Genomic DNA, 14,100 nt, shown 5'->3' with positions numbered 1-14,100 from the left:
TCAGATAACATGACAAGATGGTTCTGGCTTCGTTGCCAGATTGGCATTAAATATGGCATTTGCTTAGCCTTTCCAGTTGCTCTCATCGACGTCAACACATTTGTTTGTTTGCCTGGCGTGTGCTGGTACACTGGTACAGGAATGTCACTCCGGCAGGTAGTAGAAACACACAGAAACGCAAATGTTGCTTGGGAAGCAGATGTCGATGCAGAAGTAAATAAGTCTTTGTTTCCCGGGACCTTCAGGGAAAAAAGGAAAGAAATCTCAAGGTTCTTATTTCTATAGATGTGCCGATGACAATCATAATCAATGTCCTGTTCCTTGTTCATGCTCTGCTGGTTGTCACTCTAAAAAGGTCACAACTCCATGCAACTGGACTACTGGATCAGGTTTCTGTCACACTGTGCTCTTTATAGAGAAACTCAGCATGTTCTTGGCTTGTTAAATGTCTTCTGTACATTTCTTGTCACAAAAATCAATTGATAACAATGTTTTAACATTTTATTTAAAAGTAAAATGTACAGTACAATTTTAGCTTAGTACAGCATTTGTGGTATTAATTAAACAAATTTATTTTCTCCTTTTCTTAAAAAAAAGAAAAGAAAAATCTGGGCTACATTGAGGCACTTCCAATGGCACTTCCAATGGAAGTGAATGGGGCCAGTTTGTAAATGACAAAGTACTCTCTGTTTCAGTAGTTTTAACATGATTTCAGTGTAAAACAAATAAATCCCTGTGTGAAGTTATACCCAAATTTACAACTTTCTCGCCATGGCAACCTAACACCTAAAACCCTAAAACAACCATAAAAATGTTAGTAATACAAACGTTTTAACACAAGAATGCAGGTTTAATGTAAGTGTTTATGGCCTGGGTTTTAGAGACAGGGCTTAGATTAAGCCAGGATTAGGCCTTCAGTTCAATTCAGGACATTTAAGTAGCTTTAATAAACGTGCCTTAAGAAAAAAAAACGTGGTGGTGTGCATCTTGAGACAAAACAATTGCACTGACATATTTTAAGATATATCAGTGCAAGATGCTTTCATTTAAAACATGCATTTCCTTGTCTGTGAAACCAGGGGTAAATGTCTACAATTATATTCACTATATTTCTGCTTTAAAATCATCCCAAAAATTGGCCACTTCCACTGTACATGCTTCACTGTAACCTCGATTTTTGCCTAAAAAAATAACTTTTTTTTGGTAATCAACATTATGCCACAAATGCTGTCATTTGATTGTTGTATTTTTTTATGTTTTAGAAAGTCTTGCATTCATTTGATCAAAAATACAGTTATAAAATGTAATACTGTGAGATGTTATCACAATTTAAAACAACTGTTTTCTATTTTAATATATAATTTCTTCCTGTGACAGCAAAGCTGAATTTCAATGTGAGTGGCGTGTCGGTTGTAGAGAACCTGCTCCTGCTTTAGTGTGCACATAGCAAAGGAAGTAAAAAGGAGAGAGAAAGAGGGAAGGAGAATTCCCCAAAAAAAGTCACACAGAGAAAAAAGGTCAGAATATGTTTCATAGAAAAGTAAAGATTTCGTTTACGGCACATGCAAATAGTTCTACATGATCCCTCATCTTAGAAACAAGAGCAAGCAGCCATTACTCTAGTATTTAGAGTCACATGATCCTTCAGGAATCGTTCTAATATGCTGATTTGATGCTCAAGAAACATTATCTATATTGAAAACAGTTGTGCTGCCTAAAATATAACTTTGATTGTTTGACATACTCTTACCATCAGATCTTCTAGTCCAGTACACAGAGGCCTGCTGACAGAGGGACTGAAGAGGTTCTTGAAGGGTGGAAGCTTCAACACGACTGCCGGGCAGCACTCCCAAAAACTCGGTGTGTTTTTCAGTCTGATTTCCCACCACCCAGACCTGACGAACCTGTGAGAATCATCACATATCTCACTGTATATCATTGCAGAGTAAATTATCCTCTAATGCTGTGATACCGACTCACCGTATTGTTCCTGTGTGAACTCATACATTGTATAACTCCTAAATGTATAATTGTGTCTTGATGGGTTTAAGTGTTTCCTCTAGTACAAAAGCCATTTGTAATTACACCACTTACTCCAATGAGAGATCAGATAGACACTTGTTAAAGCGGGGTGATGCTTGAGCGAGCCTGAGACAAGCAGTTTATGCCTCTCAATAGCTCATTGTGCACCAAAAATTGGAAATCTTGTTCAAAAGGCTATTGACCACGGATTGAGTTTCCAAAAAGTTTTCTAATGGCTTTAATCAAACGCAATGATGCAAAATCTCAACCGAGACCAACGTTTTAAGTGGTCAGCGATACTTATCGGTTCAACAACCCATGCCATTCTGCGCAGATCATAACCCAGCGCATGAATCTTGTTAAGTGCTGAGAGAAGTGTGTCCAGCGCAGGTTTGCGGACGGGAGCTCTGTCTTTCCAGTAGTGACTTATAAGAGGAAAAAGCCAACAGAGTGGCCATTGTGCACCCTGTGGTCCTATCCTGTAACGCGATCCAGCCAAGGTGGATCAGATGGTCTGTGGAATTCGGACTCGGCTACACTAAAACCCTCCCGAGCTGGTGCGGTCCATTACTCCCTTTCTGGAGTCACGGAGGAGAAAGCAGCCAAAAGTGCTCTCTAATCTTCCCAAGAGCACTGGGGTGGAGCTGCGTTCAAGTGTCAGTCAATTTGCCGGCCAGCTTTACGTTTAAATGGCATATAGGGTCTTGGCTGCTGAATGTGATCCGGTTAAATACACCGTGGCAATTGACATTCTCATTCATATGGTAAAAATACGAGACTCGACAATTTATTCCTGTGATGGCAAAGCTGAATTTTCAGCAGCCGGTGTCACATGATCCTTCAGAAATCATTCTAATATGCAGATTTGGTGCTCAAGAAACATTTCTTATTATTATCAATATTGAAAAAAGTTGTGATGCCTAGTATTTTTTGTGGAAACCGTCTTTTTTCAGGATTCTTTGATTAATAGAAAGAAAGCTTTTGAAACATTCTAAAAGTCTTTACTGTCACTTTTGATCAATTTAGTACACCAAGCTTTTGAACGATTGTGTGTATTCTATATTTAATGGAATGTATTATTGCAGGTTACCATCAGATCTTTTGGTCTGGCACTAAACTAGGAAGCTCGACAAGCAGAAATCCTTTACCTGTTGCTCCGACTCGTTTAGTTGAGATTGCACATTCTCGTAATCCAAGCTTTCCATCCGGCGAAGAAAGCAGCTGTCTTGGTTGTCAGGTTTGTAGCATACCAACCCCTGAGGAAGAGAGATAGGGAAATGTAACCGAGCTTTAGAGGAAAAGCCTAATCTGTGCAGAAAGAAAAGAGTCTTACATGTCTCATGTCAAAAATCACCGTGGAGGTGTAGTTGACATGGGAAGTCACAGAGTAGGTCACTACATTGTTGTGCTTGTCAATCAAAGCCGACTGATTGATCAGGTCCCCCATGTGATCGGGAATTCTGACAACCTGCAGGGAAGACTGTGTGGAAAAAGGTTCGTTTTCAGTGCTAACAAAGCTTGAAAACGTTCACATTTTGAAATGCTCGGACTCTTACTTGTGTCTTATGCTGAAGCCCTAGATGTGCCGTCACACTGAGAGCAATGATAACAATGAGCAGCATGGCAGTGAGACTGCACCAGAGAACTTTGTGAGGAACCCTGGAGGAGCTGATGGGACCACAGTGCTAGGAAATCCAAACACACATTCATCTCCCTCCGTGTTACATTTAAGGCCATTGCACATTCACATTAAAGAATATTTATGCACATAAGCAAGACATAAAACAGAGCTAAGCAAAACACAAACTGACATATTTGTGCTACACCCTTAAAAATAAAAATTCCAAAAGATTGGTTTTGCAGTGATGCAATGGAAGAACCATTTTGGGTTCTCTAAAGAACCGTTCAATGAACAGTTCTTAAAAGAACCATTTTTTTCTTGTTAAGAACATCTTAATAATCTAAAGAACCATTTTCCACTACACTGTAAAATTTATTATCACAACATTTTTTCTTTTGTAAAATTAACTTATGATCATTTATGTGGTTCAGACAACCTAATATTTTGAGTTCCTGTTGATTAAACCAATCTCTTTCATTGTATTAACTATTTTTTTCTATTTCAATGAACTTAAAATTGAAAGGCAACCAGGTTATTTACTTTTTTTTAAGTTAAACCAACAATATATATTTTATATAAAAAGAATTTGCACAATGGTAAGGTTCCATTGATGCTAAAGAACAATAGATTCCAATAAATAACTTTGATTTTTAAGAGAGAAGCATGTTCTCTGCTAATGGAAACAGCAATATAACCACATGAACTCTCACCATGTTCTGTGGGTCCTCCAGACTGGTTTCTGAATGCTTCCAGCACCTCACCATTCTGCCCTGTTTTACTTCTCCTCACGATACCTGTCTTACTCTTTTCTGTATAAGCCAATGTTCATGACTGAGACTGACCAGCAGAGCCTGCAGTATAGGTGTCTTAACTTCTCCCTGCCATCCTCTGCCCCCCACCTCTTGCCTCACACCAGGTAGTCCAACCCACTGGCTGACTACCCCTATACCAGACAATAGACAAAAGGGAAAGGTAGATCGGCACTGTGGACAGGGCTTTTCGTCGCAGAGCCAGTTTTAAGGCATCGACTGGCCTTGCCTTTAGGCTGCTGACTGACCAAGGTGACTTTAATAACTTCAGTTGTGGTGAGAAAATTGAAGAGCAATCGCATTACAAGGTTAGTTTACCCAAAAATGAAAATTCTGTCATCCTTTACTCACTCAAGTCGTTCCAAACCTTGCTTTCTTCTGTGGAACACAAAATAAGACCTTTTGAAGAATGATGGTAAAGGTTTTAAAACATAATTCCTTAAAATATCTTCTACACTTAAAAAAGTTGCTGCCTTAAATTTCTAAGTATAATCAACTTGCATGTTTAAGTCATTTCAACTTAAATTACATTAAACTGACTTAAAAATGAGTTGAGTCTTATAAAAGTGTAACTAATGAGTATACGTTATGAGTATAACTTATAAAAAAGTTGAAAATTGCTTAACTTATTTTGATGAGTTAAAGCAATGTAAAAACATTTTTTTACAGTGTTTTATGTTCCTCAAAAGGTTTGTTCCTACACGAGGGTGAGTAAATAATGACAGAATTTTGGGTGAAATACCCCTGTAAGTACATTATTAAGAAAAAAAGTACACTTTTCATGAATAATTCTTATTTATTTGATCTGTCACATAAGATGAACACTTTGTTCAAACCGTGGTGAGAAGTAAAATCCTACCAGGTTGATGGGAGTGACGACAAAGCTGTCATTTAAGTGCAAAATATAATAATTACAAAAATGTATAACATGTTCTCACTTATGTTACAAGTAAAGTGAATTAACAGTAGAGTTGAACAAGTACTTCTAATAAAATAAAAACAAACAGCACAATTTTGAGGGTCATTTGTTTGGTAGTACCCGAGTGTTACTGATCAGCAAACACATTACAAATGTCACAATTTTTTTTTTAACAAAACAAAATACAATAAAACAAACAATAACACTGACATATAGCCCTTATATTAACTTTAAAAACAGTGGGATATTCAAAACAAAAAAGAGGTAGGCCAGTTTAAAATGAAGCCTTGATAGTGAATCACACTGCATATTTGTGAACATACAATTTCTGTTAAACTGTAATATTAAAATAGGTTATTTTGTTCCATACTGACACCCATATATTGATAAATATTCTCTACTAAAGTAGGTAAATCTCAAGTAAATTCTCACTATGCCTGTAGTGCAGGTAAAATATCAGCAATGCTGTCTACATAGTAGTCAGGCACCATCCTTTGCCGATGTGGACATTCGCTCTTCATGTTTGCCTTGGCTTCTGCTACAGTGGAAACTCCTGTAAGGGTCAGCAGGGTCTTCATGCCACAGTTTGACCCTAGCACGATGTCAGTGTCCAGTCTATCTCCGACCATCAGACACTTCTGAGGGTCCAGGTCGAACTGGCTGGCCACACACTCGAACATGAAGCGGCTGGGTTTTCCCACCACTTGAGCTTGGCGTTGTGCAGCGGTCTCTACCGCCCGTAGGAGGCACCCTGTCCCTGTAGAAAAGCAGAAGACAAGGTCGTTGTGATAACACGACATTCAGGTGATTCATATTTGTGACGTCATTCATATTTGCTTACCGGGGACCGCTTTGCCTCCCTCCAGAGGCAGCCTCGTGTCCGTGTTAGTGCCCACGAACTGACAGTCGGGGTTACACAAGTACTGCAGAGCTCTGTTGAGCTTCATGTAACTGAAATGCTCATCAAACCCGACCAGTACAGCTCGGACCTCCTTATCGAGAGGAACGTTGGCCCAGTCGATTTGAACTCCAGAGATGGGGTCAGGCCCCACGCCGACCGACTGGATTCCCACCTCCTCGAGCTCCTGCTTCATCGCGTTGCTCCCAATTAAATAGACTTTTCCGTCGAGTTTACACATATTTTTGAGGTACATCGCCGAGCAGTACGCCGTCCCGAACACCTCGTCCGCGGTGGCATCGAACCCGAGCTTGCCTAATTTATCCGCGTACATTTGTCGGGTTTTCGTGCTGTTGTTCGTGACAAAAAACACCCGCTTTCCGTTTTTCTTCAATGTATTGATAACCTCAGGGGCTCTGGGGACTGCCTGGTCCCCTCGCCATATCACGCCATCGCAGTCAAACAGCACACTGTCCACCGAGTCCAGTAACTGTCGGCTCAGCGCGCCGCTCAGACTCGTACATTTAGATGCAGCCATTCCTCAAGTTACTCTCGTCCTGACAGCGATCTTCTTTCTTGTCCTCGCCCCGTCCTAAAATAACATTTGATCTACAAAACGTCCGCTGACTAGATCGAGAAGATGAGAGAATGACAGCGAGCCGAAGTTTACTCGTTTCTGCGACTGAACGGAACACTAGCGATTCATTCGTTTGTCAATGACACTCTACTACTGTACGTAACGTTTTATACTAGTAATACACTTCCGCGCCGGTTTAAAGGGCCAGTGACCATAAAATGGCATGATGAAATAGACCTTAAAGGAATAGTTCGCTTAAAAAAGAAAATTCTGTCATCATTTACTCACCCTCAAATTGTTAGATATGTTGAAGATTTTTTGAAGATTGTCGGTAACCAAACAGTTGATGGACTCGTATTTATTTTTTTATGGAGGTCAATTGCTCCCGTCAACTTTTTGATTACCGATATTCTTCAAAATACTTTGCTTTGTGTTCAGCAGAAGAAAGAAAATCATACAGGTTTGAAACAACTTGCGGGTAAGTAAATGCAGAATTTAAATTAAGTGAACTATTCCTTTATGGGCCATTCACACCAAGAACAATAACTATAAAGATAACCATATTAGAGGCCACACCAGCAGACGATATCATGCTGTTTATTCTAAGTACGTGCTTATCTGTCTATTTAAAATGGGATTTGTTTTTTTAATATTTTATTAGGCTACCTATATTTTAAGTTTAATACATTAAAGGTGCAATAATAGGGGATTCTCTACAGTACTTTGTTCCAAATGAGTTTCTTCTGTTGAACACAAAAGAAGATATTTGAAAGAATGTTGGTAGTCAGAAAGTTGACAGGAGCAATTGACTTCCATAAAAAAAAAAATACTATAGAAGTCAGTGGCTGCCCTCAACTGTCTGGTTACCAACATTCTTTCAAATATCTTATTTTGTGTTCAACAGAAGAAACTCATACAGGTTTGGAACAACTTGAGGGTGAGTAAATGACAACATTTTCATTTTTAGGAGAACTATCCCTTTAAATTAAATTGTGCTAAAGACAGTTAGAAAATAATGATTTTGAGTTCATTAAGCAAAAGTGCATTGATGTAGTGGGGCTTTTTAAAAAACATGGTTTATATTGTGGTTATGTTTTATCAATAGAGAAATGGAAAGACAGCATATAAGCTAAATAATAAAGAACTTCCTCTGAACAATCTGTCAAGACAGACTAAATGGTGCCAGAAAAACATAGCACCAAGTTCTTGTGGCAAATAATTTAATGATTTGTTTTGTTTTTTTACTTAAAGGTACATTTAACAGTATTTTACTGTAAAATTACACAAAAGTTAAGGTTAGATCTATTACAGTTTTCTATTTTTGCTTAAATGCATTTAGCCTATTGATTTATTTAGGAAAACATTTATGTATGCATCTTACCCCAAGTGTCTCACTTCAACCTTTCACTTAAAAATAAATAAATAAATAATAATAATAATAAATATATATATAAAAATAATTATTATTATTATTAATTTATTTTTTAAGTGAAAGGTTGAAGTGAGACACTTGGGGTAAGATGCATACATATTTACACTATAATCTAAATGAATCACAAATCCCACAATAATATAAAACTTATACAAAAACAAAAAAATACATTCACAAACCTATTGTCATTATCTAATGACAATAACATTTGATAATTTGTTGAAAATTTGTTCAGATCATGAACCTTAGTACATATACAATATATTACATTTCAAAATATAAATCTAACCCTCACATCCCAAATAATAGTCATAATATGCTTATGTTACAGTTTTCCATATCTCATTCATGATAACATGATAACTATTAATCCTAGTCCTCCAGAAATGTTAAAAAAAAAATCATTGTAACAAAAACACTAAATTGCATTAGAAATTAGATATTCCATATGACTTTAGGACATTACTCTATTGAATTGACTCAATGCATATCACTGACAGCCTCATTTTCATTAACATAAATTAAACATGGGCATCAATCCTGAGAGTACTGCAAGTTTAAGTATATATATGCTTAAATGTGAAACTATTAGAAAATTCTTATAAAAAATAAGTCAGAAAACAAAAAAGAAAGAGAAAGGATACCAATAATACATAAAGCTGAGAAAGTATTTATTAAAAATCCCATTTACCCAAATAAAATAGTTTAGTACAAATACACTGTTAAAAATAACAACAACAACAACAGTTGCTCTAATTTTCTTTTTTCTGAACAGGACATAAGGGCCAAAAGATTTCCCCCACATTTTTGAGGATTCCCCTATGATAGAAACCTCTGAATGGATTGTAAGAGGTCTGGCAGTTGTGTCCAGTGTACGGATGGCAATGCTGGCAGTTGTGACCTTTTCCTTTAAACCACTCATTGGCGGTTTGATTTATCAAAGCCAAATACATGTGAAACATACAATAACCCGCCAAGAGGAAAAAGACAAATACAAGGAAGCCCAGCATGAAGACAATCCGTGGAAACGTCAGAAAGAGATGCTGTACAAAGAATGCAATGGGAAAAGATTTATTAGAGAGATAATCCATGAACCACAGCACAGTTATTAGTAAAGAGGTTATTATTACCTGGATGATAAAGAGCGGTCCAGCGGGATGTTGCGCACCCTGCTCGTCAATGTAGTGTGCGTGCAGGAGTCCAGTTCGCAAAACAGTTTGGAGCAACATGTCTGCTGTAAGGACTGCAATGTCACCTGCCATGACGCACACACTCAGGAGGTACAGCAGGAAGTATCTGATGTTCTGGGCACCGATGCAGTTGTTCACCCACACACAATGATGGTCGAATCTCTGGACACATCGATTGCAAACCCCTGAACAAATGATATCAACAGCGTATAATGTTGATAAAGTAAAATTTTAAAACGGAACAAAGAAATGCAGTTTTCGACAGTACATTGGGCCATTATGATAATAACAACAACAAAAGTTTGTTTGCTTATAACTTAATTATTTTGTAAGGGACAAGGGAAATTATTTTGTGATACCATTTAACTTGTATTGAACGCTGAAACTTCCTTTAAATTAGTTTATGTGAGATAAAATGGGGTTAGTAATAGTTGATTCCTAACTATTCCTAGCTAGCTATTCATAGTTATTAGCTAAACATTAGTAGTGTGATGCTAGATCTTTACTGTATAAAATATGGTAACGAGTTTTATGGATTTAACTTAAATTTCATTCATCTTTTTCACTTCCAACAGTACAATAGAGTCAAACAGCGCCCGTCCCCTTTTTCAGCGGCACTGGTTCCGGAAGCATTTTTTCCATTCATTTTTCCAATTGGGATTTTAAAATAGTGTTTGTAAAAGAGTTATAAGCCATTAACCAAGCCAATCAGCTATAAGGTGAATCATAACATTACAAACTTTGATTTGAAGCAAAAAAGTTTTTGAAAATCGGGACAGGTAAAAGATTGTGTACTTAACGGTTTTAGTGAGGGAAAGAACTAGCATGAAGCATTGGAGATGGAGAAATATAAAGCTACTCATATACAAATGTTGTTTTATATGTATAAAAATACATTTTTAGTTTATTGCAAAATATGCATTTACTAACATTTCAGCATTTTGAGAGCATGGAGAGATCGCCTCGATTACGTTATTCCAAGTGCTTCATGGGAGTGGGCGGAGCTAAAGAGCTATTTTGGAGCATGTAGCTTTTTCCGAGACTGATTGGTGTAATTTTCTGTACTGCATTATGGGTAATGTAGTTTTTCACCAGGAATTCCACTGTTAAACAATTATAAAAATAAGCTGAAATAATGCAGGCTGCAGCTTCAGCAGAAGAAAATACCATGAATTAACGACCTCGTCGCTCACAGTCGAGCTCTCTTTAAAGGTTTAGAAGTTATTGTTCAAAATCTATAATCTACTGTAGTTTTTACATTCGGAAAACTGTTGCACTCTACTGTAAAAAAAGAAAAGTTGACTTAACTTAAAATTATAAGGCAACTTGCTGCACAGATTTTTTGAGTTGACTCAACTAATAGAGTGTACTCAATTGGAGATGTTTTAGTTGAGTCAACTCAACTATAGAGATGTTTTAGTTGAGTCAACTCAAAAAATCTGGGCAGCAAGTTGCCTTATAATTTTAAGTTAAGTCAACTTTTCTTTTTTTACAATTACATGGAATGTCCCACTAGATCTATTTTCGAAGTTTATAGTAAAGGATATAGTAGTAAGATAACTTACCGCTCAACAATTAACAGGTTTTTACTGTTGCAGATAATTAGGGTTTTTTTAATGTTAAAATTATGATAATTTTTTACCGTGCATGTTCTTAAGTTTAAATGAAGGATTAACAAACACTTACTACAGTGTTTAGATCGGGCAGGTTTGACCAGCTGACAGGTTGAACACCTGACTCCCTGCTGGAACAGTTTTTCATCATACTGGTAGACCTTTAGTTGTGTAGTATGGTTTGCCTTTGTCAGTGTGCCTTCAAAAGAAAAGTCAAACTGAATGGATTTGATTTTTTTATTCATGAAAATGAGACAAGTCTTCGTTTGCTTACCAGGGTCTCTGCTACAACACAGGTAGAACAGATAGGACTTCAGAGCGAGGAGGACATAGGGAATGCACAGGCTGATTGAACTTGTGCCCATATCCAAACAGAAGCCAAAGACCTCATAGGAGAATTCTCCATACACAACCACTTCAAGTAACAGGTGCAAGTAAAGGAAGATATTGTTCCTGATGTGAAGGAAATAATTGGACATAGAATGTCAGGGAATGTTCAGGAAACACAAATACTGATAAAATAATGACTTTGAATACACTGTAAGATACATTGGATCAAAGTGTCTTTTTTTTTTTTTAAATGTTAAAGTGCCACTGAAAGTGCCAACTTTAAAACAGACTAATTTGTTTGGAAGTTTATAGGTAAGTTGTATATTTTATTATAGATACAGGCAACATAATATGTTAGAGCACACACTCCGTTGGGGACAGTATGATTTTTTTTTTAAAGAAATGAATACTTTTATTCAGCAAGGATGCATTAAATTGACAATAAAGACATTTATAATCTTACAAAAGATTTCTATTTTAAATAAATGCTATTCTTCTGAACTTTCTATTCATCAAAGAATCATTACATCAAATCGGAACGTTAGAATGATTTCTGAAGGATCATGTAACACTGGAGTAATGATGCTGAAAATTCAGCTTTGCCATCACAGGAATAAATTACATTTTAAAATATAATAAAATTGAAAACAGTTTTTTTAAGTTGATAATGTATGCTTTACAAAATTATCTGGTTTCGACTGCATTTTGTTTTTGAGATGTTATGAAACTATCTGTCAGTTTTTAATATACAGTATAAAAAGATTGTACTAGCAAAACATATCTGGTGTGACCAGTTCAAACTTATGTTACCTCTGATGGAACAGTCTGTGCACAGTCCTGTAGCAAATGCTTTGGAGACATTGTGGGATCAATTGAGAGACAACCTAAAAGAAAAAAACAGTATATAGCCTAAATGACACTTTAAACAACTGCAGAAATCACTAAGTTTGCAGGACTTCTCCTAGGCTCTTACCCCTGTGAATGTGTCCAAAAGCCGACCGAGAGGAGTTTGCTGATGTCCTGAATACTTACAAACCAGAGCAATGCAGGTGAGCACTACAGCCACATATATACCAAACAGAGTGAGGAAGTCCATTTGCCACTACCTAAGCAGCAGCACAGGACTGTGAATGAATAACTGACTTCACTTATTACAGATGCTTATGTTTGTATATGTCGAGATCAAAGAGCTTAAATCAAAACCTAATGTACTCGTATGTATGGCCGAACCAGAACTCATCCATTAAACCATATACAACTGTGTTTAAAAGTTTATTTGTATACAGTACTGGACACACAGGTCTAGCACTGGCAGTGTATACAAAGAGAGGCAAGCGAAGGAAAGTTTTACCTTTTATTCACCTGAGCACCATCCTCCCACACATTTACTATTTCCGTACAGACCTAATAGCGTGAAGTAACAGCAAGAACACGAAACAGTGTTGCCAGATCTCAAAATAATAAAACCTTGCATGTCAAAACACGCCCCTACGTGCTGCCTCCCCAAAATGATATATTTAAAAATATGATTTTACATTTCAAAATAAAATAAAACGTATTGCACTTTTGTATTCTGGAAATAAATTTAACGACAACCAAAGCGACTTTTCGGTGGAAAACAACAATCCCAAAGCGGACATGGCAACACTGATACGGAACTTACTCAGTCACGACAACTGCGTTGTCAAAGTAAAAGCTTCTTTTTGATTTTTTTTTTTTTCAGACTCGCTTTTTGAAGTCGTTTCGTTTGTCTGTCAATACAGTCTGCAAATGACGTATTCTTGTTTCGAAATCGTGTCTCTCAAAATGCGTTTAAATATTTTAAATATTTATTATAAATGATTTAGCCGTGCACGTTATTATTATTATTATTTATATAATGTGCCCTCGTAATCTTTAATCAAAATAACATCCCCTTTTTCTCTCTGATGACGTGTTAACTGGCGCGAGGGCGGGACAACAACCTGTCACTCACATCAAAGCACTGGCAAACCACAACGACCCAACGATCAATCCCCGATAAAGGATTTAATCAAGTTCCGCCTACATTTATTTTCTTATTCGAGAAACCTCAATCGGATTAGGCCGCGGTCCAGTAGGGGGCCTCAGTGATCCTCCAGGGGGCCGCGAGATAACTTAAAAATATTCTCATAAATTCATTCATTTTTATGAATACGTCGAATAAAAAAATAAATTAATAAAAAAAAAAATTAAAACAAAGCACCACCTCTCTCGTAATTATTCTGTGATTGTTTCGGAGCAGCCCAAGCCGTTTCTCATCGCGTTTTTCATCGTATGAAATGCAGACTGAACGGCGTGTGAACACTGAAAACCAGTGTCACTAATACAGCTTTGATGAATGACTGTAAAAAATGACGGAAATGAAGGTAAAGACGATTACAGTGACATATCGTGTACATTAGGCACGCGCAAGTCCGTTAACTAATGCGTAAACAAACCGTGCGCTCTCGGCTTTAACATTGGAGTGAGCAGGGCACTTGTGAGCCATTATGTAGCCGTTTGGAAGGCACTTGATGAAGGGAGCAACGAAAGACAAAGTAATTTCCTATTTTTTTTTTCATCTGGGATGTTCCCATGACAATAGTATTGGTTCGGAGAGGAGGGGGGCTTGGAGTAAAAAAGGTTGGAAACCACTGCTATAGGCCTATGTCACAACAAGTAGACTGTC

General features: G+C 37.1%; 3 protein-coding genes across 4 annotated transcripts; all 3 read right to left on the bottom strand.

Moving 5' to 3' along the window:
• Positions 1-144: 144 nt before the first annotated feature.
• On the bottom strand, positions 145-4,407 carry bricd5 (BRICHOS domain containing 5; the record flags this gene model as incomplete). The annotated part of the gene is made up of 6 exons (XM_081393591.1): positions 145-239; positions 1,751-1,904; positions 3,171-3,278; positions 3,356-3,502; positions 3,579-3,707; positions 4,354-4,407. 6 exons carry the CDS (start codon positions 4,405-4,407, stop codon positions 145-147), a joined length of 687 nt encoding a protein of 228 aa, XP_081249717.1.
• Positions 4,408-5,232: 825 nt separating this feature from the next.
• pgp (phosphoglycolate phosphatase) lies at positions 5,233-7,031 on the bottom strand. Its single transcript, XM_081393590.1, has 2 exons — positions 6,213-7,031; positions 5,233-6,128 (listed from the first exon to the last, which is right to left on the bottom strand). The coding sequence occupies exons 1-2, from the start codon at positions 6,805-6,807 to the stop codon at positions 5,803-5,805; spliced, it is 921 nt and encodes a 306-aa protein (XP_081249716.1). The 5' UTR covers positions 6,808-7,031; the 3' UTR covers positions 5,233-5,802.
• A 1,023-nt stretch (positions 7,032-8,054) lies between these two features.
• zdhhc4 (zDHHC palmitoyltransferase 4) lies at positions 8,055-13,085 on the bottom strand. Of its 2 annotated transcripts, XR_014032045.1 has the most exons (8): positions 12,763-13,085; positions 12,385-12,517; positions 12,222-12,295; positions 11,356-11,534; positions 11,155-11,280; positions 9,409-9,653; positions 8,404-9,321; positions 8,055-8,222 (listed from the first exon to the last, which is right to left on the bottom strand). XR_014032045.1 is itself a non-coding variant. In XM_081392291.1 (7 exons), exons 2-7 carry the CDS (start codon positions 12,505-12,507, stop codon positions 9,031-9,033), a joined length of 1,038 nt encoding a protein of 345 aa, XP_081248417.1. In that variant the 5' UTR covers positions 12,508-12,517; positions 12,763-13,085; the 3' UTR covers positions 8,333-9,030. The 2 variants fall into 2 exon arrangements, 1 of the variants encoding a protein (XP_081248417.1); XM_081392291.1 differs by lacking the exon at positions 8,055-8,222 and having other exon boundaries at positions 8,333-9,321.
• Between the last annotated feature and the right edge of the window lie 1,015 nt (positions 13,086-14,100).

The sequence above is a fragment of the Scardinius erythrophthalmus genome (assembly GCF_964197995.2).
Source record: "Scardinius erythrophthalmus genome assembly, chromosome: 18".
Classification (NCBI taxonomy): Eukaryota; Metazoa; Chordata; class Actinopteri; order Cypriniformes; family Leuciscidae; genus Scardinius; species Scardinius erythrophthalmus.
The sequence above is the reverse complement of the archived record's forward strand: the minus strand, read 5'-3'. Positions and strand labels throughout refer to the sequence as shown.

Excerpts from the sequence above, each read along its gene's own strand:
- pgp (XM_081393590.1), bottom strand. The coding sequence starts at position 6,807 with ATGGCTGCATCTAAATGTACGAGTCTGAGCGGCGCGCTGAGCCGACAG. Across the intron at positions 6,129-6,212 it reads GGGAGGCAAAGCGGTCCCCG|GGACAGGGTGCCTCCTACGG; the intron begins GTAAGCAAATAT and ends GCTTTTCTACAG.
- zdhhc4 (XM_081392291.1), bottom strand. The coding sequence starts at position 12,507 with ATGGACTTCCTCACTCTGTTTGGTATATATGTGGCTGTAGTGCTCACC. Across the intron at positions 9,654-11,154 it reads TGCCCGATCTAAACACTGTA|GGGTTTGCAATCGATGTGTC; the intron begins GTAAGTGTTTGT and ends TCATTTGTTCAG. Across the intron at positions 9,322-9,408 it reads GACCGCTCTTTATCATCCAG|CATCTCTTTCTGACGTTTCC; the intron begins GTAATAATAACC and ends TTCTTTGTACAG.